Genomic DNA, 26,445 nt, shown 5'->3' with positions numbered 1-26,445 from the left:
AAGAGAGAAACACAATGTATCATTACTCATACAGATCTATTTGAGGGAAAATTTATGTTGTTAACATATCAGTATCTTTATCCAACACTGAACTTGGATCAGAGTGGATTTTCAACAATTTTAGCTGCCAATAACTGTGCCTGATTTCTGCCTGATTTCCTGCATTAGACTGAGGCTACTGTATTTTGTGTACTCTTACTTTTTAACTAATACTTTTTACTTTTTTGTCATCCTCTCTTTAGTGATTTCTCTCTGTGCTCTAAAGCATCTTGGATCAGCTGTTGGATCAGTTGCACTGAGATCAAAACTTGGCCTTTGCCATTGTTTTTAGGATCTGACACAACTGTGTCTGTCATTTACTACTAACCATTAGCTCACCAGGCAGATACAAAGTATTGGCTACTAGTTAGAAATGATGGTAGATTAATACATGACTCTTTCCCACTCGTATGAGGCTAGGAGCATTTTAAAAAGCACCAGAACTTGCAGCAGGAACCAAAAACCATGTTTTATTGTTTTTGTTCATTTTTAAGTCTATAATTTTATCAAGAGCACTGGAGATTTTTGTTGAGTAACATTTGATATAAATAAGTGATGTAAAATAGGAAAAAAATTAACACACACAATTGAATTCCATCTGATTCTAAAATTAGTTGGGGGCCACCAATTCAGGATTAAAACTGAATAGTTTTAAAACAGGTTTTAAAATAGATAGCAGGTTAAGAGAGTTCAGCACATTTCTGATGTCTTTATCAGAGGTTTAGAGTGGAACTTTTTACAGTATTCCTTTGATTCATAAAATATTTGGTTGGTCTGCGGGTCTCTTAGCTTGTAAGAGGTCTCTGACCGTTTTTTCTGTTTTCATGAATGTAGCCTTCTTTTCTATCTCTCTTTTAAGGAGGTCATCTAGATGTTTGTACTTTTTATGTTGTTTTCTTGATTTCAATTAGGGATGGATAAAATATTGTGGTATAGTAAAATCTAATGAGAAAGACTTGACAAATAAAATAATCAGACAGGAATTTTGGCTAATCCAATGAACTAAGTATGTGAGAAGTGAATGCACATTATCACATTGATACCAAATCCATATTAAAATCACTCCAATAAACACAAAGTTATTCAGTCATTAATGATTTCATCAAGCTAACCTTACGTAATGAAGATTCAAGTCAAATAATAGTAAGCCAAACAGAAAAGAATTAAGCCACCAATTAAATACATCAGCCTCAATTAACAAGCATGTTCATTATTTGGCAGCACTCTCAGCATTAACAAGTTATGTGTGTGATGTGTGTGTATGTGTGTGTCTGCAGTTCTGGGAAGTAACTAGTTACATGTAACGGCGTATTATAACTGAATTACAAAATAAATGTGATTGTAATCTGTTACAGTTACTGAGAAAAAAATGTGTAATTAAATTACAGTTACTAATGAAAATGTTCGTGATTACGAAGGGGTTACATTCGAATATATTCTATTTCCAATCCAATCTAATCCACTTTATTTATATAGCATGATTTTAACAAACACAAGGTTTCCAAAGTGCTGCACAGCAAGATAAAAAACACAATAAATAGCACAACAGAACACAATAAAATGATGAAGGACACAATAGGATAAAATCAAATAAAATAAGATAAAATAAGATAAAATCAAATAAAATAAGATAAAATCAAATAAAATAAAATAAGATAAAATCAAAGAGAGAAGAGGTGGGTTTTAAGAAGAGATTTAAAATGAGACAGTGAGGAGGCCTGTCTAATGTGCAGCGGCAATCCATTCCACAGTTTTGGAGCTGCAACAGCAAATGCTCGTTCACCTCTGAGCTTAAACCTAGCTTTAGGCACTGTCAGAAGCAGCTGGTCAGCTGACCTGAGAGAGTGGCTGGGATTGTAGGGGTGCAGCAGCTCAGAGAGGTAAAGTGGGGCTAGGCCATTCAAGACTTTAAAAGCAAATAAAATCATTTTAAAATGAATCCTAAAATGGATGGGCAGCCAGTGGAGTGAAGCCAAAATAGGTGAAATATGCTCTTGTGCTTTTTGGTAAAAAGCTTATATTCATTCTGTTGGTTTGCACCTTTTCGCCATACAGGAATGCCTTCTTTTGGCTTATTTCCGGACAACATGAGGCAACACTCAGCAAAGCCACCAGATAATGATGATAGGTTAGACTTTTTGAGTGGTAGTGCATTTCGCAAAGGTCAGATGGCAAGCATGGGCTGTACTCAGTGTACAGCCCACGCATTGCGCAGAGGAACAGAGGGCTACTTTCCACTAGTTAGTTGCTTTTAATGTAGGTTAAGCATGTCACAAAAAGACGTTGTGAAGAGCAGGAGGAAGAGAATTCAGCTCAAGTTCAGCCATCATTCTCAACCCAGACACCTATTGCTGCATCAGTTTCTCCTCAACAAGTGCCAAGTGGGGGGAAAGGGCTGAATTAGCAGCCACATTCATGTAGTTCATGAATGTGGCTGCTAATTCAGCCCTTTCCCCGTTAGCAGCAGCATTTGATTTAGCACGTGATTCTCCAGTGACGACATCCAAGAACTGACTGAATCATTGGACTATAATCAAATAATGTCAGTGTTGAACATCAAGCCCTGTCATCTCCCGCTGTCCACCATCAAAAGTAAGCTAATTTACAATTTTGGACTATAGTAGCCTATTGCCTATTTCAATATTATTGTTTACTGGGTATATATTTGGTTGGGTGTACAACTGGATTGTATGCTGATGTTGCTGTGTCTACCATCTGTGTGTGTGTGTGTGTGTGTGTGTGTACGTGTGTGGTTTATGTGGCTGCCGTGCCAGGCTATGTTCAAGTGTCATGTTGGTGCTGGTGTACCTCTATCCATACGTTTGATCAATGATGCTGTTGTGTCTGTGTGTGAATATGTGGCTACCCTGCCAGGCTAATGTGATGCGGTTAATGTTCATCTTGGTGCCTATAACATTACCTCTGATGATCTATAGGGCTTGTATGATTGAACTGTGGTGCATTCAGGGAAGTATAGTTGTAATGGCCTATTTTGGTTAACATATGCATTTCAGAACCTATAAAGTATAATTGCTCTTGGACAGGCTAGGCCCACCTGATTTTCTCTGTGCCCACCCAAACTGATTTCTGCCTACACTACTGACTTACAAGGAGCTGTCTCTACATCTAGACAGGCTCTATTCATTCGGCAGTATGTGCTCAACTTAGCTTTACATCCCAGTTTAAAACAATCGGAAGATCAGCGATTCGGTTCCCGGCTCCTCCAGTCCACATGCCAATGTGTCCTTGGGCAAGATACTTAACCCCAAATCGCTCCTGATGGCTGTGCCATCAGTGTATGAATGTGTGTGAATGGTTAGTTTCTTCTGATGGGCAGGTTGGGACCTTGCGTGGTAGCCCCTGTACCCATTCAGTGTGTGAATGGGTGAATGTGATTTGCAATGTAAAATCGCTTTGAGAGGTCGGAAGACTAGAAAGGCGCTATACAAGTACAGTCCATTTACCATTTTTCGACTTTTAGTTGTTCAGCAACATACAGGATCTCCTCAGCTGCATTCAGACTGAAAACAGCACTGTGTAAAACAACACAAGGGGCTGTGTTGGTGGGGGCTTGCTGTTTAAAGTGCAGGTGTTACAAATCAACTGGTTTTCCTGTTAACTTGTTACCTTTGTTTATAACTGTCAGGTGTTTCTCATGGCGACAGCAGATGTTCAAATCACAGAAAGGAAATGTTGCTGACCTTGCAAATGCCTGATTATGATTTCATATCATTCATAATTTCATAGACTTGACTATCCATCTGATTAATGGAGTTCAATGAAACTGTGGGATCAGAAATATTCTTAACCATATTTTGATGTATTTTCTTCAAAATAAAAACTCCCCACCCAGGTTTCGACACCAGGTGTTAAATCTAAAGGAAAACTTGCAGTACATTGTGCTACACCACTGAGCAATGCGGCTTTGAGAACTACCTATATACCCAAACACACAGCCTATTTTGAAGCAAAAACAACTGTATATTATCTTTGGGTTTTAAAATGCCTCTGCTAGATTAACTTGTGACCTCTGTTATTGCAATGATAGCAGCCACACAAACCCAGTTTCTTGCACCTCTGAAGTTAAACATTTTTCATAGATCCATAAACCATCAATAATCTGAATTAATCAGATGGATAGCCTAGCCTATGGAATAATGACTGATATAATAATATAATAATAATATCACAATCAGGCATTTACAAGGTCAGCAACGTTTCCTCTCCATGATTGGATAACAAGTCAACAGGAAAACCAATTGATTTGTAACAGCGGTGAAACAATGAAATACGATCCAGCAAGTCCAGTTGGAGTAACAGATTTTGGCATTTAAAGTCTGATCAAAAAAACTCTGTATAGCGGTTTGTAATATTCACAGACTGGATTTTACTCTCTGATTTTAACTCTGGAAAGTTATCATGCTGCAACCCTGTTTACCAATGTGCACATGTGACATGTTTGTGTCCACGGACCTCCGAAAAAAGCCTGAACAGAACCGTGTGCAAGTCCATGAATTATACAGTGACAGTGACAGCACACTATGGTATTGAGGGAAAGATGAGACAGCAAGTACTCAAAACAAAAGTATAATGTTCAGTTAAAAACGTTCACTTTGAATTTACTTATTTTAATGAAACAATAAAAGTCGAAGTAAATACTTAAAAGAATAAAGATCTTTTTGTTTTCTTAACATTTGACCTCTTTTTTCTCTTTTTTTTTTTACCATATTGGAGTGGAAGCCAGGAATCAACAAGAACCAGAATCAATTAGCAGTATCGGAATCAAGAATCGGAATCGATAAAATTCAAACGATACCCTACCCTAGTAACTAGTATTCTGTAACCTATTACATTTCAAAAGTAATCTTCCGAACACTCAGTGTGTGTGTGTGTGTGTGTGTGTGTGTGTGTGTGTGTGTGTGTGTGTAAGAACAGAATATGCCTTACCACGGCTGAGTCCATCAGGGCCTCGAAGTATTCGGCACTCCTCTATCTGTCCGTATGGTGAGAACATCAATCTTATGTCGTTCTCGTTACATTTCTTGGAGATCATTCCAATAAACAGCTTCCTGTCCTCCACTGCTGTATTCAGCACAACACAACATCAAACACACCTGCTCTGTGTCAAGGTAAATGGTGCATTACAACACTCAGCATGCACATATGTTTAATAGTGGCTCTTTTGTAACTTATGCCATCAAAGAAAGTGGGCCATCACCATATATATTGACTTGCCTTCTGAAAGTAATTCTGAAACATCACTGAGGTTTGGGATAATATCTCCTAACAGCTGAGTTCTGCAAGGAACTTTGCTCAATTTACTTTCTAAATGTTTAAAGCCATGCCCACACTAATGTGGATGAAGTGAATGATGCAGCTATTTAAAGTGAATACATTTGAAAAATAAACTGAAAAAGGAAGAGGGAATTTAACCCTTTCTTTATTGTGTTGGTCTTTCAGCAGGTGGAGGGAACCTCACTTCAGAGATTAAAAGTATTTTCTGATGTATCCACATAAGTATAGACACAGCTCAGATCTACTAAAAGGAGAAAAACATGCAATAATGAAAAGTCATTTTTAAAATAGGGAATATTTCAGACAAAATGGCACGACAACACCAAACTGCATCATACTCAGCTATAAGCACAGGAGCCATTTTGCCCATCAAGAGAGACAGAAGTAGTATTAAATGTCTAACTGTTTAATAACCAGCCACAGCCTCTGTCTCATTCAGATCACTACATATGCCTGCTATAAGTGACTCAAGAAACAAATCAAGAAATTTTGTCACCATAATGAAATACTGGCTAATGAAGAAAACCTGTGATGTATGTCACAAACAACAGTGGTAGTCACTGAAGTATGACAAATATTGATCTACCTACCTACTGAGATTAACTATAACCAAACTATATTCATTAACTCACAGGTTGGCAACAGCACCGCTCACTCAATTAGCATTTCACCAGTGTTAATGATGACATTAAACAGTTTCAGAAGTCTAATTAGATTGAAAACTTAGATAACTGTGACTGTTTAGAGTAATATGCTTTATTAGGGTTATCATAATTATTAGCAAGGGAATCAACACAGAGTTGTCTGCTAGTATGAAAGGACAGAGACAACAGACAGTAATGATAAAAACTCCTTACCATTGTTTTTCTCACTGTCGGCTGGCTTCATCTGGATTGGGTGGTGCATCTAGACAAGGCAACAAATAACACATTAGTACTCCTAATGATAAAAAATGTATGTCTATGTTGTAATGCATTTTCGTAATGTTGGCTAATAGATGAGATACCATGTCTGTGTGATAATGTTTCAAAGATGGTTTGTATGCTAGATACATACTTGTTTGGTTTTCTATCCATTGGTAACTGAGGTATTCAGACTTTTTAATTTTTGTAATTTTGTCAGTTTCCAACAAATAAAAGCTATTTGTGTAAAAAAAGATGTAACATGTGATGTAATAATAGCAACAAACGCTGTGCTTGATATGACACATGCACAAAACATGCAAAAGTTAGGCAAATACACACAGGTGTGTGTGTGTGTGTGTGTGTGTGTAATGGAAGAAAAAGGGAGCAAATGTGTATGTGTGTGTGTGCGCAAACGCGCGCGCACACGCGCACACGCGCGCGCGCACACACACACACACACACACACACACACACACACACACACACACACACACACACACACACACACAGGAAGAGCTGCAAAATGTTTACTTTATTCAAAACATATATATTCCATAAATCCAAAATGATCATTTGACATTTTTTCTGATTTTAAACAGATATTTCAGATATAATTTTACCAAAAATACATCTAGGATTATATTTAATATTTAAAATTCAGATATGGTAGATTTTGTAAATAAATGTCATGAGAAAATAAATGAAAAAATAACCAGCACTACTCTATTTGAAGCACCTGTCTGCTGTCAACCATTTTCAAACTTCATCTGAGGTCCTGTAGCCCTGTCCTCCTTTCAGCCTGTGATTTTCAGTCAAGAGTGTCCTGCAGCTAATGACATTATGCTTCAGCCTTTCTTTAAACCTTCCCAAAACTTTCACTTGTATTTATACTTGTATTTTAAATTAACTCATGAAGTTAGAGCTAGACTGTTCACTATGACATCAGGGGCTGGTGTCACAAAAGTATTTTAGACTGGTCTGTAGTGTTAAGCCAGTCTTAATTTTGCTCATAGATTAGTCTAATGCAAGTTAGACTGTTTCACAAACATAAAGACGAACATAAAAAATTAGACACTTTACCCCTGGGCTAACTCAGGCCTAGGACCCATGTTACCATGGTAACAATCAGTGACACCAACTGACCAGTAGCACCCAACAAAAAAAAGAGGATCACATTTCTTTCTTTGCATCTTGTACCATGTTTTTATATCTTTTTGAACGTCTTTGATGCCCCCCTCAACTGTGGGATTAACACTGTTCACTGTCGCTGCAATTTTTTCCATATCAGTTTTTTTTTATTTATTTATTTATTTTTATTATTACACTCCACTAAATTTTACAAGTAAAATGTCCTTGTAACTGTTGAATTCCTCCAAAAAACACATATTTTCTGCTGGAATAAACAGAGTTGAGCGGTTGGATGCGGTCACTCATTGGCCATTTTTTTTGTTTGAAAAAGATCTTAATTTACCCAGAATTCATTGTACCGTAGTCCTACTTAAGATAGTCAAGAACTAAACTGCTTTGTGCAATGGATGAATTTTGATGTCTATCTGAATTCTGACTATCTGTTAAATCCCTAGTCAAAGTCTATCTTTGTGAAACCGGCCCCAGAGCTCACCTGTGAGCCTGCAGTTCCAGTGGTAATTTAGGGCTCTATTTTTAAAGCTATAATATGTAACTATTCTGCATTAAAATGTCTAAAAATGACTAGACCTATGTTATGTATTTTGTTGAGTTGTGTACTTACATTATGCCAAATGTTTTCAACAATTTTCAAACCCAGAGAAATCCGTAATTTTAATCAAGGTAACAGTTCATTTCATTTGGTCACTTGTCAATGATATACCAAAGTGTATACATGCACAAGATGCATGCATCAGCATTGTGGTTGTCCACCACAATGGCATCTACCAAAGAGTATACGCATACAAGATAATACATCGGCATTGTGGAAACTGTCATAAACTGACTTTTATCCAGTTTTAAGCCACATTTTTACGATAAACTTTTTAAATCTTGGTCGTTTTTACTATATATAACTATCATAACTATATGAAGGATTTTTGTCATCGGACGTCTGGACCTTAAGTTATCAGAGAAACAAGCTGAGCAAACATTAGCAGCAACTCGGCTTACACAAAGCCCCTAGCAGACTTCCTCTGTCTGCTGAACAGTATTGGAGAAGCACTGACTTTTAACGTGAAACTGCTTTATTCAGTGTTTTTACTGGTTTTAATCACCGAGTCAGTTTGTTCTGGAGAGGAGGAGACCTCTGCAGATAATTCAGCTTCCAGTAAAAACTTCCTAAACGATGAATACTGTAGTAATCCTAACCTGGAGAATACGGGTGCGCAAAAAAATTGATTCACAGAAGAACCACGATTCTATCTGTGCCGATTCAGAATTGATTCAGAAATTCCAAGAAACAATTCACATTTTTCAGTCTTGCCATGACGCTGTTTTCTATTTTTAGTTAGCCTGCTAAATCCCACAGATGGCGCAATGCCCAGACCCAACTCCAGGGGCAAGAGGGAAGTGAAGTGTGTGTTATGGAAAGACCACAAGCAATGGAGTACTTGACAGAAAAACAAATACAACTTGCCCCATCGGCAATGAAGGCAATCATTTGAACATATTTTGGATTTTATTATCTCGAAGGGAAGAAGGAGCTTGACAAGACTCAAGTCATTATCAGGCGTTGCAGTGCACCTCCGCAGATTTGTGTGGTTGTGGGCATATTTATTTGTAATTGCTGTGAAACAATCAGAAAATAACATTTTATTCCTCTCATCCACCGGCTTTCTTGCAACCACCGCTCGCTTTCCTCATCCACTCTCTAGCTCGCTCGACCACTGCTTCTCTCTCTCTCTCTCGCTTTCTCTCGTCTTTCTTAAAATGAATTGGGAAGCCATCAGCAAAGCCTAACTTTACTTCTTACTTCTCTTCCTAGTAATGTTTTTGTCTTTCTTCATGGCAGGGTTGAACAGCGTTACAGGTTACATTTCTCCAAAAGTTGATTCTAGTTCAACTTTCTCACAGCGCCCCACAATTTAAGTTATTATTTGAAGTTTTGCACTTAGCAGTTTATCTTTGCAATCATTTTGATTTTTGTATTAAGTATTCATTTTACCCTTTGTCTCAGGGCTGCCTTGGTTTCCTATTGACTGAGTGGACTAAAAGAAAATAAATCTTACTCAGGTTGACATTGAGTAGTAAAAGTTTACATTTGATTCAGTGTGATTAGTCAGTGTGAATCGTGCACCCCTACGGGAGAAGCTGGTTGTTTAACAATGAAGACAACAACTCCCACGTTCCAAGGCTACTTCACAAGTCATCAAACTCCCTCTTTTGTTACTGTTTTGATTGAGAGACCCCTAGCAGCAGAAATTACATATTGTGCGTTTAATTGTGCAAGAGTAACGACAAGCGCAAAGTTTCCTGGGTGCACAGACTGAGCACCAGCTATTTTGGTTCCTGTATGTGCAGCAGTGGAATACAGATGGAGAGTGTGGTGATTAATAAATACACGTACTCTATTCCCACCAGAATACCAACAACTCTCCTTGCACTGCTTCATTTGAATGAGTGTTCCACTCATTTGCACCTCACCTTGCTGCACTCTGCACCAAAATGCCAGACAGATGGGCAAAGCAAATTTCAAGGTCAAAAAATGTCAAATTGGAATAGCTCAGCTTGTGATGGTTGTTGCGGTGTCATGTCAATGGGGCCCTCAGTGTATTATACTGTGTGTTAAAATTAAATGATTGTTTGAAATTGGTAAAATACTGGTTGGAACAATTCACTTCTGGCAATTTCTCAAATACATCTGTACATGTTTGAGCCCAAATACGATCCAGAATATGCAAGGCGGACAACATGAACAACCCATGGAACCACCATAGCAACAATCTTACCTGCAAAGGCTACGAAACAGAAGGCCATCTGTGCGTGAACAATCACAAAGAGGAAGTACAGGTAACTTTGCAATCGAAGCATTCAGAGTAGGCTGAAGCTCTGGCTTTTGACTTGAAAGGGGCATTTTTACATATTTTACATATGTTAACATCAGATTTTGGTACTTTGGTGTAGACATCTGACATTAACAGTATTAAAATAATGCAAAAAAGTATAATATGTCCCCTTTAAGCTCATCATAGTTCCACAACAGTACTACATTCCATGTTTAATAATTTTTCAGAACTGTACTCATACCAATTCAGTCAGTTACTATCATGAAACCATTGAGAGATTGTTCTTAAAGAATGCATGCATCCTATTGCATGAGACAGGCAGTTTGATGCTTTTCATGTGAAAAGCAGCTATGGAACATACTGCCATTCTTTGTTGATGAGAAGACAGTAGAAGGCAGGAGGGAAGGAAGGAAGAAAGGAAGAAGTGGGTGAGGAAGAAAAGTAACAGTATATCTGATTGCTGAATCAGCGCCCACACTTCATGGAAGCTAGAGAACCCTGTATTATGACGGTCTGTTTATGTTCACAGTCCACGCTCCACACTGAAGCTGCATCCCACCTTTAGTGCAGCTGTTAATGGTCAGCCACAAAGAAGTAGTCAAGGGCTTCCATATGAACCAGCATGCACTGAAAGAGCAGATTAAGGAGGCTGTCACCTACCCCTGGCAGAATCTTCATGTTGTGCAGAGCATTCTGTGCTTCCAAGGCTGATTTGCGAGTGTAGTACGTTATAAAACAGCAGCCTGCCAGACGAATGAAAAAGACACCAGAGGTCCTTATTAATAAGAATAAAAAAACAATAATAATTATATAGGAATTATTATTAACACAGGAACAAACAAGGATACAATGTAATCAGTCATGATACAATGTTAATGTAAAAAAAAAAAAAAAACACTGCTACATCCTTAGAAGTATAATGTGCACAGCATAAGGAGTTTTACTTTTTCTAGTCCACTAATGTTCAGCAACTGATGTAACTGATGTACATCAGTTGAAATGTAAATTGGTCTTTCTTTAAAAATATGTTTTTCCCTATCCTCAAGGAAAATAAACAAAACACAAAAACAAGCCAAAACATCCTTTTATCTGAAAAATTGAGTTGTTCAGAAAAAGAGAAAAAAAAAAGAGGTTGGGAAGTGGTTTATATAGTCTTTATCACACTGATAATGCCATGTTGGCCAAGTCCATCTAGTTGTGGCTACAAACTGAATATTTTTATTAAATTTGTTGCAAAGTGCAACCCGGTGAAATGACACACTACACTGCTACATTTAAGGGTTACATATTTGACTATTCCATATTCATACAACATGCCATTTTATTGTTGCATAATGCCTCATAATGCTAGTTTTAGTATCCTCTATTTCTTAATTGTACACTGTAATTTTTCTTTCCTGCATATGTGTGTGTGTCACTACAGGCCGACCTTTGCTCTGTGGTGGATTCTGGCTACGGTCTCGGAGAACATTGATCTCATAGACAGCTCCATACGGCTCAAAGAGCTCACGAAGCTGCTCCTCGGACCAGGATCGTGGAATCTGGCCCACAAACATCTTAATGGCATCCACGTCTGGTTGGTCGGGGTGGTCCAGAGATCCATTCATCTTCTTCCCTCTACAAAGACAAATATTAGTGCATTATATGGAGACTAGAAACAAACATGTTGATTCCCTATATTAACTGCAACAACTCAACAGCAGCATGTTGGGTAAATGTGTCAAATATAGGGGTGTAACAGTATGTGTACTCATCCCGAACATTATGGTTCAGTGCATGCCGTCATATGAAGAATACACTCTATGACACAAACACTTAACTGTCAAAACAGTTTAATAATCCACTTACTCTGACTTGCAGAACAATAATTCTAGAACATGTTCCACCCAAAACATTTTGGCAGCACACCACTCAGCTGTAGAATGCTCATGGGTGTATGGTAGCTGGCTAAGCAAAAGTAGCCTGGTTATTCTGTAGTGTCATTGCCATCAGAATGACAAACAAGAGACCCATAACACTGACCGAGTGCAACACTGTTATTAAAATATGCTCCAATATCGCCGTAGTGAAACAATACCACATGTCCCTGTCTCCCTCTCCTCTCTGTGATGGTCTGCTTTGAGTGAAGCCTTTGAGTGAAGCTGTTTAGAACAACAATAATGACATTTGATTTCTGACATGGTGAGACAGCACATCACAAGAACCAGTTCTAAGAAAGAAAAATGTAGTTAAAAAGTATGAAAGTAAAAGTAGTGGTTTGGTCCCCCTGACTGATATTTTTTATTTAACCAGGAAGTTCCTTGAGATTGAAATCTCTTTTCTGAGGGAGATCTGGCCAAGAGAAGCACACCACTTACAGTTTAAGCAGAAATAAAACACAACATAAGTTATACATACATCAAACACACAAGGAAGAGACTAAATCCAACTCAAATAAAGCAGTTGCAATTTTCAGTTACATGGACTTTTGACATGGCTTCAAATTTTTCCATATTTTACCTATATTATTATATATGACATCATTAGATTATTAATACTGAAACATCAGTGTTAGAGCAGCCTGTTACTGTTGTAGCAACTGGAGGTGGAGCTAGTTTCAACTACTTTATATACAGTTAGACCATAATCAGCATAAAATAGCTGTCAGCAGGTGTCCTGACTCCTTGCAAGAAACAGAAAAGTTTTCCTTTTCCACTGTGGCACAACTAAACTGTTTCAGTAATAGTTTTGGCCAATGAGCCATTGTTGGACATTTACATTTTTCAATGTAAATGTTTTTTTCTACCTCACCTTTCTTTTTTTCATTTCTATGAGTAATCAGATAAGTATACTTATCACATTAAGGCAGGTATTTATTGAAGTGCATGAGCAAATTGTAGAAACGGAGGTGTACATTACTTAGTTTTTAATTTCTTTGTACAAACACAATACACGATCCTTATTGATAAAAAACAGTAATATAGGGCGCCCAGTAGCTCTGGTAGAGTGTGCACCTTGTATCAAGGCTGAGTCCTTACCGCAGCAGCCTAGGTTTGAATCCAAGCCCGGGCCCTTTGATGCATGTCATCCCCTCTCTCTCCCCTGCCTTTCCTGTATCTTTCTACTATCACTATCAAATAAAGTGGAAATATATAGAGTGGAAGTTATAAAAATGCCACGATGAGAACAAGACCAAAAAAAATGTTGCTAAAGCTTTCTTACATTGCTGCAACATTTTTACGCCTGCTGTTTTATCATGTCATGCTACCTCCATTATTCACTGCCAGGTACCACTTCCCAGCAACAAATTTCTGCTAACACTGGAATGCCACCAGAGGATAGGCTTTCAGACTGTCAAATGCTCTCAAAACTTTGGGTAGCTTGTTAGTAGAATACAAAAATGTATATGTATGAGGCCTAATGTCTGTGCCTGATGTAGTGTGCCTGATGTAATGCTGCTTCTGTACCATTAAGTCCACTGTCACCAAATTATTCTGGATGGTCTGTACTATCGAACCACTGTAATCTAACTCATTTTCAATGTTTGTTGTGATTTAGTGTGTTTTTACATATTCTTTTCTTTTAAAAAATCCTCTCAATACATGTTTTAAGATATATGAAAATACTCTCTCTAAAAATACTCCAAAGGATTTTCAAAGCCATGATTGAATATTTAGCTGATTTCAACGACAACTCAACTCTTGAGAGATTTCAGAGCAAGACATCTCCTTGAGCAAGACTTGGTTAGACACAATAACAAACAGACGGGATCAAGCAAAAGGTAAAGAAAAATATTTTATTTCTCTATATGGTCCTTTCCATAATGTTGTCAGACACTTATAAACAATCTGAGCCTGTCAGTGGCAAAAACAAGCACTTTTAGTAGACGTATATTGACGGAGTGCTATTGCCCCATCGAATTACATTGCAGCCCGTTTCGTAGCTGCCGGCTACAGTGCTTTCACTCAATACTGGACCAATTTCAAAAATTGCTGTTCCCATTAGTCACATAGACACAAAATGATGGGAAAATATGGTTCAGGTTGAAAATACCAAAGCTTCATTCGGACAGGATAAACATTACATGGGGAGGTGGGGAATAAAATATTCACTGTGCTCCTCAGTAATTTAACTAATTGTTCCAGATTACGTTTTAACGATCGCAAAATTATAGAATGTGGTCTGTAACAGACATGGACATGGACTTTACAACCACTTATTTGATGATCTTACAGGGTCTTGCTCTCCTGATGGCTTATATTTTTTCCTGTCCTACTGATTCACAAATAGGCTTATATGATGAAGTGATCTCAACATGTTTCTATCGGATTAACAAAAATATTTTCAAAAACAGAAGCGACTGGAGCACAGTGACTAATTTGTAGCCTTTAATTGTGCAAACAGACTAACATTTCGACAACACTGTGTCAAAAATATTTTCAACTTCCCTCATTTTCACACAAAAGTCAAATGTGACACAGCTGATAGAAGGAAAAGCAGCTTGCAGAATAAACTCAGGGATTCCACTTTAAAAAAGGACGTCACTCTGGGTGGGATTTAAATCACAGGACAAGCGAGTCAAAAGACTGTATTGCCTACAATTTTTACTGGGGTGGGGTGATAAATTACCCACATACACTCTCCACACTCAATTAAAATCACTGACCAGGGCAGGTGATAAAATCCAGCCACCGTTCCTAGAGACATAAATCAGTATCATGATAATGACTGAAGACTGAAGAAACCAGAGGGTCCATTAGCTAAACTTTAGAATAGTTTATTAATATAAAAAGCAGAAGAACATAATGTAAACATTTAACTTTGCAAACATATTTTATCTGCCTAACAAAACAATACAAGTTAGTAAGCTTGTAACATTAAAGTAATGTGAATAAAACTAAAAGCTGTGACTATTATCTACTATCAAATTTCTCTGGCCATCTCTCAAATGTTTTAGAGGTAAAATTATGAGTAAGAAGTGCAAAATTGTAAACCAGTGATCACTATGTTACATCTTTATATATATATGTGTGCTTAGTTCACATATCACTAGATTTGCTAGTTTTCTTTATGAAATAACATCAGTGTTAGTGGGTAACTCTTTTTGCCTTTTGTTGCTATTCTGTTTACTTAGCTTTGTGCTTAGCCTAGTTTAACAGTTAGCTTTTTGAATCCACAGTCAAAGCAGCCTCATTAAAACGATCGTATGTGATGACAGGATGCAGCTTTTTTTGGCTAGGGTTACTTTAGATGTGAAGGGGACTCCAGCTGTAGCCCTGCTAATGCTCTTTTCCAGAGGAATTCCACTTTCTTCACCAGTAGCTCAAACAGTGCTTTGCGGTAGGAAATGGGTGTGTACTTTGACCTGCGAGCCGAAAGCTGCAGACTGACTGGCTGTTGTTGCTTTTATTTCTGCTGTGTGATAGGCTGTTACAGTAAAAAACGTCTAAAGTTTATCATCGTTATCGACATAATTTTTATTGCGATAGCGTATGAAGATCTTTTTATCTCCCAGCCCTATTTAAGGGTGATCAATATTCATCTGAACAAGTTTCAACACCCTAGCATTTGAGTCTGAGATCATAGGAGCAGTCACACAAATGACTTAAAACACTTTTTTACACATCTGTCTTAACTGAGAAGTGGCTGTGTCTGCTCACAGAGAAATGGATTTGTGTGTGTGTGTGTCTGTGTGTGTTTTAACATTGTGTTGAAAAGTAGCACCCCGTCAGATCTTACAGCAAGTTATAAATTATATGTAAGTTCATAGTTAGCTAACATTATGCAGCAATATCCTGGCAAACTTTAAAACACTATGTGTATTAATACTTACACTGTACAGCTTATGCTTATCACATAACGTTAGTTGTTAGCTAATGTTAGCTAGGAGGTTAGCTGTTAATGTTTACATTAACGTTACATGGATATTTGCAGGAATGGCAGAAATCTTGCACAACTGTTGATGTCCAGCGTGATGACGGAGACACTGGGTAACGTGAGTTTGTTTATTTGCTGCGTCGCATGAAGTTTTAAATGAGGAAATCTGCGGCCAGTTCAAAACAGGGCATGCCAAACTGGCCGTGTGGGTAGTTAATTTTAGAGAGAGCATTATGGCAACACTCCTGGGCATCCAAGGCACTGGCCATTTGGCCATGGTATAATTCCTAGTTAACAAACAATAAGCAAAACACTTTTTGTCACCTTTTTGAGTGGAGGGGTACTTAAAATATTCAGTGCTTTTCAGCTTTTTTAAATTTCGGAAATCATTGGAATAAATGTTAAGCCTGGGTTGCAACCTCCTTGCTCCTAAACAGTTCCCCAGACTTAAGAAATGCATTTTTTTTGTTCTGAAGTTCTTTCAATCATTTCAATCCTTCAGGTGTGGCAATACTGAAATTACAACACTGATGTATTATCACCTCAAAAAGTTGATATGGTAAATGTGACTGATATAAGATTTTTAAGGCTGATGCCAATACAGTATTTGAGGATTTTAAAGGATAACAGATCTGCCAGGGAAATGCCAAAACCAAAGAACAAGGATATCATTTAATAGACCAGTACTTATTTTAAAACATTCTACTGTCATGAACATGTTGAATTTAGCAGCTTTCACAAATTGAGGCAAGATAACAAAGAAAAAGCCCACACTCTGCAAATGCAAGTGGCAGTTTAAGAAAACAGCTCTGTATAGTGGTGTTGTTCAAGGGTTATTAATATTTGCAGTATTTTATAACAGTCTTTTACACCTATCTCAACATGCAGTGCACACAACTCATCTTCATTTTACATTTTATATGTAATTTTGTAGTGCGAGATGTAAAATATGAATATCAAAAAGACAATATACAAGAAAATATACAATTAAAAAACATGGGTGAGTTTCTATTTTCTGTATTTCAAAAAAATCATCATAGTAGTCCTATTACAATGCAATAAGAAAATAGAATATACTTACAAAATAACTACAAAAGCAAGGCTCAACTCTGATTTATTGTAGTAATATTAGCAGTATATTGGTATGAAAGCCATAATTTTTGGTCACCTAAGTATTCTGTATCATCTATGCAGTCAGCTGAGCTGTGTTGCGTTCAGTGACCTCACAGAGATTAGGGTGTTGCCAACAGTGAAGTCGCCGTGCTCTCTAATAGGGTTTTTCCATTAGCCCAGGTCGGTCCGCTTTAGCGTGCCAAGCCCACCCACGATGAAATGAAATGCATTTCTACTACAGCCTAACAGCAGGGGATAGCCATGACAAGCCATGCTGCTACACACCTGCTTGCTAGCAGGGCCGACCACAGCTATTCTTCAGTAAAAACAGATCTACAAAACAAGATCTGGAGATATTTGGAGCTATTTGGTCAGCAAATCAGTTATAAATACTGCAGGGAGGAATGGTACAAGCAGAAACAGCCACAGTGACATGTTAGATGAGGAGCTGCAGACAACAGGCTCTGACTACATTTTCTCCATACAGCACACCTCATACAGGTAAACATCTTATTTTACCTTGTTTACCTTGTGCTGTGGTGTGCTGTGGAAAAAACACTTGCAGCCTGCCAGCACAGCTTGACTGCTTACGGCATGTTTCAGCACAACTACCCCAAAAGCCATGGAAGAACACTATTAGTGGACAAACTACGTAATAGCGACAATGGTAATAAAAAAGATCAAGCACCCATCTTTGGCTTTCCATTACTTTAATTTCTTGTTACTTATTGGACATTATAAATACAGATACGGATTTATATGCAATTAGCCTAAATCAGCCAATAAAATCAGCCCGCCCATGTATGAGTCAGGCTCTATCAGGGAGTCAACCAAAACAGTAAATTGTCAGCCATAAAAACTAAATAGTGAAAAACACTAAAAATCTCTGTAGCGCTGAGGAGAACTGCTGGTATTTTCCATTGTTAATAAAGTATAATATATTGTTAAGTGCAACTTTCATGTCTGACAGAAAACAGGTGGAAACGTACATTATAAACATCAAAAAGCTGTGCCAACAAAGAGAACAAAACACCACAAACTGAGCGCATCACCTAAAGCAGCCATTTTCAACCAGTGGGCTGCGGCCCAGAGGTGGGCCTCAGGGCACCATCTGGTGGGCTGCTGAGGCAGTGGTACTGCCAAATGGTTAAAAAAAAATTTGGTAATTTACAAAGCTAGTTATTTTTATATCTAAATCTGCTCAAGAATTCACATGAATAAAAACATCAAATTTAGATGCATAATTTCAATGACCAGTTATGTCTTAATGTCATCACACCAATCACGACACATCATTAGGTAGAGACAACCGTGTTTTGCCACTGTTCGTTAGCTAGCTTTCTCTGTGGATCCCACTTGAGAAGACATGGCTCTCTCCACAGTGTTGGAAAATGAACTGATGGAACTATCAGCAGACAGCAGCCTGAAGCTTCAGCTCACATACATTGACATTTCTTCATTCTGGATACTGGCTGCCAGTCAATATCCCTCTCTGTCAAACAGGCAATCAAATTTCTGTTGCATTTCACCACCACCTATTTATGTGAGTCAGGGGTTTCAATTGTGACTGTCACAAAATCAAAGGCAAGGAACAAACTGAAAGCAACTTGGAATGCTACTCTGTGTGTCAGCCTCTCACCCATCCTGCCATGACTTGATCTCATTATTTCTCAGAAGCAAGCCCAAGTGTCTCACTGATGGTAAGTATTTGGTCATTACAGCTGACAGCAGCATAACAAATATTTATAGCCCAGTTTTATTGTCATGTAATGTTTATTTTGTTTGTTTGCTTTTTTCAATTTATTTGGGAAGGTGGTCCTGGGAATTTTTTTAACAATCAGAGGACTGTCAAAAACCAGGGGTAGTACTGTTTTCAGCAAATATGGGAATATAGAATATAGTCAAGTTCATTATGGTAAATGTATATAACGCCTTTCTAGTCTTCCGACCACTCAAAGCGCTTTTTACACTACAAATCACATTCACCCATTCACACATATTCATACGCTGAATGGGTACAGGGGCTACGATGCAAGGTCCCAACCTGCCCATCAGAGGAAGCTAACCATTCACACACATTCATACACTGATGGCACAGCCATCAGGAGCAATTTGGGGTTAAGTGTCTTGCCCAAGGACACATCGGCATGTGGTGGAGGAGCCGGGAATCGAACCTCCGATCTTCCGATTAGTGGACGCCCCGCTCTACCTCCTGAGCAACAGCCGCCCATGTCCACATTTTATCTTTTGCCAATATTTGCAAAATACACTGACCGACCCATCCAAAAACAGATGCTGTCATTTAACAAGATGTGTGGGTATGTGAATGTGTTAAAAGTCAACTTAACTCTGGAAAAAGTATTAAGCATTAACAAAAAAACACTAGTCATAAAGAGTTTTTTGTAGTTCTCTTAAAAATCATCACATCACAATTATCCTAGCTCTCAATGCTCCCAGTTATTGGGAGTACTCCCAATATGCCTGAAGTCTGTCATTAACCTACAATCATCCTGTGACTGTTATCAGTCTTGATAATGGTGTCTTCATTATTTAAGCATCCCAAGTCCAAGGATGCCCTTGTATCACCACGATTGTGATCAAAGACCTTAATATCAATATACACTTTGGCATTACTTATGGATGACAACTCTTGCTTTCATTGGGAATTTGTTGAAAAGGCAATTTTGGGAAACAAAAATACTGATGATGAGGTTACAATGACTAAAGAGGGAGAGGCATTCACTTTGATTTTAGTCTGTTAGAGCAGCCTCTTTAACACAGAACTGTGTTGTTCCTTGCAAAAATAGTATGCTAAAAATCGGAAACAAGTTTAAATTAGAATAGGAATCGATTACCAGAATCTGAATTGGACTCAGAATCTATCAAAAACAAATAATACCCAATCTTAAAGGAAAGGGTATAGGAAGGTACCACACCACCTCTTAGTACACTGGAATGCTATCTAGATACTACAGGTTCTGACCAAATTTTGGGGAGAATTCTTGCAGACATTTCAATGGACATAGAAGGACCCTGTATTGTTGGAAAGAGTAAGCAGATTTACAGCTTCTACAGAAAAATATTCCACTGAAAAGCGGGGGGCAACAAACCCACTGGGTTTAATAGTTTAAAGGTTCAAAAGAAAGGTTAGAACTTTTTTACCTATGTCTTTTACTCCAAGAGGAAAATAATTGTGAGAATAAAACCCACTTCATACTAAATCTAAACATTACATCAGGAACCTTTGAAAAAACTTGCAAAGAGAAAACAAACTAATGAGAAAGAGGAAACTTCTCATTCTAAAGCCTATTATTACCTTGACACACTACAACATGATTATCATTATTAATAATAATAATCATAATAATGGTGAGTGGACCATTATTATTATTATTATTATTATTATTATTATTATTATTATTATTAGATACCAAATCACAAAAAAGATCTTAAACTTTCAGATTTTTCCGACAATTTTCAGAGGCACAACACAACCTTTGGATTACATACGAAACATACAAAGCTGGTCAGAGGAAGTTACTTACACAGGACTAGAATTCAAAGAGCAATGGTCCACCATCATCTCGGGGAGAAAATCCAGCTTAAAAGAGGCCATGATGGCAAAATCAGTTTCTTTTTCTTTCTTCTTTCAGACAGTGAAGCTAAATGGACACAGTGATCAGATGGTGGTGGTAAACTCCAGATCATACACTTGTTTGTAAGTCCCTGGCGACTGGTATAATGAGACAGTCGACAGTGCACAAAAGGCAGAGACAAACAGCGTGCTGCAACAAACCAATCCACATGGAGAATCTGTCCTCTGGAACACAAATACAACAAAGAAAATATGACCGAGGAAACACCTGCGTTAGAGATGGAAGAAGAGCACAAATGACAGAAAGACACAAAGTGACAGGCCTTCAGGTTGGCTTTCCAGGTTCTGGGACTGGGACCAACCACTGCTTGGATATCATGGAGACAGAGGGCTGCTGGGATCACTGGGGCCAGAGCGAGTAATGGACATTTGCAGTCCCACAATCAAAGTGCTGATGACCCATGGCCTTTGTGAACATTTCTCCTAGGCCAGCAGATCTGGCTGCAGCGTCAGATAAACAGGGTGTCAGATTGATGGTGATAAGGCCCAGTGGGCAGAGGGAATGAAAGAGGGAGTGAATAGCACTCCCCAGCCAGCAGCTAATCCCTGGACTAGCCACACCAGGGGCTAACAATTAGGTTCCGGCCCGAGGGGGGCTGTGTTTGCCCTGTTGTCCTACAGGCTGCAGTGGTCTGTGTGTGATTTGTGTGTGTAAAAACGGAAGGGAGCCAATGTCATATGACACTGGCTTTGGTTTTTGTGCACCCCACAGCACACACACAAGCACACTCACACCTATGTAGTGAGATGAGCTCCAAGGGTATATGCAAGCCCTTCCAGATATGCAATGGCATGTTTATGTTATGTTTATATTAATCCAATGGCAATTTAACAAGTCTGTCTCATGTCTGAAAAAGTGTCCCAGGTAGTTTTATGTGAAAGTCACAACAGCAATCTTACAAGATCAGACCTGTAACATTTGTGTATCATTTTAACCACAACCACAACTGAATGCTGTCGAATCAACATAAAGACCACAGCAGCACACGGTCAAACATGTACAGAGAGATAGCACATGTCTTGTTCTGCCTTCTTAGATCACTGTTATACATTTATTATCTCTATTTTCATCTCTTATGCACAATAAAATTAGTCTAATAAACTATAAAATGCCCTGAAAGAAGCAACTTGAAGTTGTTGAAGAGATTCTTCTCATGTCAGATCAATCTATAAAACAATTCTTCCCTCACAGTGTGACTGGGACAAAAGAGGTTAAAACCCCTTCTTACAGACACAGTTATAATCTTACCAGCAATCTCTTATATTTTAGATTTTCATTCATGCCATCTGCATGGATGAATAAATTCATATCCAGCAAAACGCTTTACATAGAGCATATGAGCAAACAGGAGTTAAACTGCAGTCCCAACTCAGTGTCCTCTCATTGCATGTGCATGTGGGACAGGCAGCAGAATTTGCTCTCTAATAACGTTAAATGATGAAATAGATGTCAAAATGTGTCAGTGAGTTTACTGTGACAGTCAAAGCAGTAATGCACCTTAATGTTACGTATTCCATGTCTGAAAAGAGCTTTAAGATCCCCATAACACATTACCTAATTAGAGAGTCTTAAAACTGAAAAACTGAAAAGTCGGGAATATATCATCAATCATTCTGCATGGTGAAGCTCAAACATCTAAGTGAAGGAACAAGAAGCAAAACACATTTTTAAGTGGAATGGGAATTTTACTTAACAGTGGACAACAGTATCTGCCAACCTGCCCTAAAGTAATTGTTGGCTGGATTTAAAACCTGACTGCAGCATATCAACTTTTATTTTTATTTTTTACTATATTACATTTTTTTTTGTTTGTTTCACAAACTGGTACCTATCTATTGTGCAATATGCACTCACATCTCCTCAGTAACACATATTACTTTATTTTAATACCCCTATCATACACAGATCTGTGAAGTAACAAAAACACATCTAAAGAGGTGTCCTACCAAATCTCTACAGAGAAACAAGGTTTTCTGGACAGCTTTAACAGCTATCTACATGCTGCTAACAACTGATGGGTGGATCTTCTGTCCTATCCACAGCTAAATTGCCATTATAGCGGACATTATGTGATGGAACTGGAGCTACCTAGCTAAATCTTGCCAACTTGTCCTGTGTTTGATTCACATACAGACATAATGTTGCAGAATTCCTAAGTGGTAGTAGTGGAATGGGAATTGGAGAGGCCATATGACCATGCACATGAGTGCATGCGCCTGCTGCGGCGCAGTCAAAGGGCTTCTGTCACGGGTATGTAGATGTCGTCAGACCCGGGCTGTTTTCAGACAGTGCAAGAAGGAGATAAACATCACTTCCTTTGTCAACTATTTTGACCGCTGCTGGAGCTGCTTTGCTGCAATTTCATAGGGGGCGCTATTCAGCCAGTTTGCATCACTGACTGAATATTGTCATGAGGACGTGTTCAGGCTTCGACTCTTATCAAATATGTAAAGTTTGGGGCAGACTGGAGCATTGCACTAAAGTTATAGCATTTTCCTCTGTCATGGCGAAACATCAAAACTCAACACCACAGCCACACACTTCAACAATAGCTAAATTATAGCATATTTGGCACATTACCGCCACCCTCCGCTTCGGACTGTAGACCAAATATTAAATCCTACACATCAATCCTGTCTGTCTAATAAACTCAAAAAAAAATTACAGCTGTAAGCAGCGATGATCGGGCCCTCGCACCCTTGTGCACGTCGGTGTGCGACGCAGTCGAAGGGCTTTTGTCATGGGCATGTCGATGTCTCAAGACCCGAATGGTTTTCAGACAGTGCAAGAAGGAGATAAACATCACTTCCTTTGTCAACTATTTTGACCGCTGCTGGAGCTGCTTTGCTGCAATTTCATAGGGGGCGCTATTCAGCCAGTTTGCATCACTGACTGAATATTGTCATGAGGACGTGTTCAGGCTTCGACTCTTATCAAATATGTAAAGTTTGGGGCAGACTGGAGCATTGCACTAAAGTTATAGCAATTTCCTCTGTCATGGCGAAACATCAAAACTCAACACCACAGCCACACACTTCAACAATAGCTAAATTATAGCATATTTGGCACATTACCGCCACCCTCCGCTTCGGACTGTAGACCAAATATTAAATCCTACACATCAATCCTGTCTGTCTAATAAACTCAAAAAAAAATTACAGCTGTAAGCAGCGATGATCGGGCCCTCGCACCCTTGTGCACGTCGGTGTGCAACGCAGTCGAAGGGCTTTTGTCATGGGCATGTCGATGTCTCAAGACCCGAATGGTTTTCAGACAGTGCAAGAAGGAGATAAACATCACTTCCTCTGTCCACTGTTTTGCCTGCTGCTGGGGCTGCTCCGCTGAAATTTTGTAGGGGGCGCTATGGAGCCAGTTTGCATCACTGACTGAATATTGTCGTGTAGACGTGTTCAGGCCTGGACTCTTATCAAACATGTGAAGTTTCAGGCAGATCCAACCATGTACACTAAAGTTTTAGCAATTTCCTCTGTCACGGCGAAACATCAAAACTCAACGCCACGCCACAGCCACACGCTTCAATGATAACTAAATCTTTTGATAACTTTTCATCACAAACTAGTCTAGATGACACACACTGATTTTGAAGTTCTTATGATGAATTCTGTAGGAGGAGGAGTTAAAATACAGGGTATGCGAAATCGCTAAAATTAAGCACTAAATTCAAAATGGCCGACTTCATGTTGAGTTTAAGCTATGGGTCCAAGAGACTTTTTTGTGCATCCTGGCATGAAACATGTGTGTACCAATTTTCATACATGTCAGTTTAACGTGGCGCGTGGCTGCTTCATTGAAATATTACAGGGGGCGCTGTGGAGCCATTCTGCCACACCCATGCCCGCCAGTTATAAAATTTTACAGATTTTAAGATGTTTTTGCACAGTTTTGTGACTTTTCAAGCATGTCGAGCCCCTTAAAAACAGCTTTGTACTTTGTAGCGAACAATGTGTTGCCATGGCTACGGCTTTTGATGAAAACTCAAAAGCTTCAGGAGTTATCATTATCAAGGCCTTACACCTTGGCTGACAAAATTTTATGTGTTTCTGACCAACCTGCTAGGAGTAGTTAGCAAAAGAGTGGCACTTAAAACTTCCTGTTTCAAGAAGGAGGCGCTATGATTGTCACTAAATATGGGCCTGAAAATGTGTTCAGACCGGGACTCTTAACAAGCATGTGAAATTTGGAAAAGATCAGACCATGTGGAGTCAAGTTATAAGGCTTTGAAATTTCATGGCGAGACATCGAAATTCGCCGCGTCGTCATGACAACACCTTTCGACGAAAAGTCACCAACTTCATGATATACCATCTCCAAGGTCTTGAGGCTATTCTGAGTAAATTTGAGGTGGATCCCATCACCGTGCCACCAACAGAGCGTCAAAGTGTAAAACATGTAACTTCCTGTTGCCAGTAGGTGGCGCTATGACTTAGATCCAATATTGACACATGGATGTGTTCAGGACGGGACTCTTTCCAAGCACAAAAGGTTTGGGTCTCTTAGAATCGTGCATGCCGGAGTTATGGCCGTTTGAATTTTCACGGCGAAGGATCGAAATTCGCCGCCCGACCACACCCCCTCGGCAATGTCGAAAACTCACCGTTTTGATAACTTTTCATCTCCCAGGTCTGTAGATGATACTGACCGAATTTCAAGTTGCTCAGGTCAAATCCCTAGGAGGAGTTCGTTAAAGTACGCGGGCTAAAAACGGCAAAATTGGCCTGAAAATGGCAACTTTGAACCAAAATGGCCGACTTCCTGTTGGATTTAGGGTATGGCTCCAAGAGACTTTTTGGTGCGTCTGGTCATGATATATAAGCACACCAAATTTCATTGTTCTACGACGATCTGTATCGTGGGGCTCGCTTTTCTTAATTTTCTAGGTGGCGCTGTCGAGCCATTTTTCCCCGCATTTTTTGCGAGACCCATAAAATCTGCGAATGTCACCAGAACTGACGCGCACGCCAATTTTCGTTAGTTTTGGTACACGTTTGTAGAAGTTATTTGAGGTCAAAGAGTTGTAATAATAATAATTAAAGCTGCAAGCAGCGATGATCGGGCCCTCGCGTCCTTGCGTATGTCGGGGCTCGGCGCTGGTGAAGGGCTTCTGTCACGGGCATATAGATGTCCCCTGACCTGGGCTGTTTTCAGACATTGCAAGGGGAGATTAACGTCACATCCTCAATCACCTACTCTGCATGCTGCAGGGGCTGCTGCATTGAAATGTCGTAGGGGGCGCTATGGAGCCAGTTTTCATCACTGACTGAATATTGATATTTAGACGTGTTCAGGCTGGGAGTCTTATCAAACATGAAAAGTTTGGTGTAGACTCGAGCATTTACACTAAACTTATAGGACTTTCACCTGTCATGGCGAAACATCAAAACTCAACGCCACGCCACGGCCACACGCTTCAATGCTAAGTAAATGTTTTGATGACTTTTGATCACACACTAGTGTAGATGACACACACTGATTTTGAAGTCGTTACGATGAATTCTGTAGGAGGAGTTCGTTAAAATACAAGGTATGCGAAATGGTCAAAAAAACGCGAAAAATGACCACTTTTATCAAGATGGCCGACTTCCTGTA

General features: G+C 38.9%; 1 protein-coding gene across 23 annotated transcripts in view; it reads right to left on the bottom strand.

Moving 5' to 3' along the window:
• The window catches only part of celf1 (cugbp, Elav-like family member 1), a 204,420-nt gene that overhangs the window by 18,170 nt on the left and 159,805 nt on the right, over positions 1-26,445 (bottom strand). For 18 of the 23 annotated variants that reach the window (XM_067598286.1, XM_067598302.1, XM_067598337.1 and 15 more), the window contains 4 exons: positions 11,643-11,830; positions 10,874-10,956; positions 6,192-6,240; positions 4,987-5,121 (listed from right to left, as the gene is read on the bottom strand). In XM_067598286.1, the coding sequence (XP_067454387.1) occupies positions 4,987-5,121; positions 6,192-6,240; positions 10,874-10,956; positions 11,643-11,830 (455 nt within the window). Of the gene's footprint in view, positions 1-4,986; positions 5,122-6,191; positions 6,241-10,873; positions 10,957-11,642; positions 11,831-20,727; positions 21,194-26,445 lie in introns of those variants that run through there. The other 5 variants (XM_067598267.1, XM_067598247.1, XM_067598351.1 and 2 more) reach the window with 4 other exon arrangements.

Source organism: Thunnus thynnus, chromosome 1 (assembly GCF_963924715.1).
Source record: "Thunnus thynnus chromosome 1, fThuThy2.1, whole genome shotgun sequence".
NCBI classification, from domain to species: Eukaryota; Metazoa; Chordata; class Actinopteri; order Scombriformes; family Scombridae; genus Thunnus; species Thunnus thynnus.
Note: the sequence above shows the minus strand (reverse complement) of the source record. Positions and strands in the feature narration are given on the sequence as shown.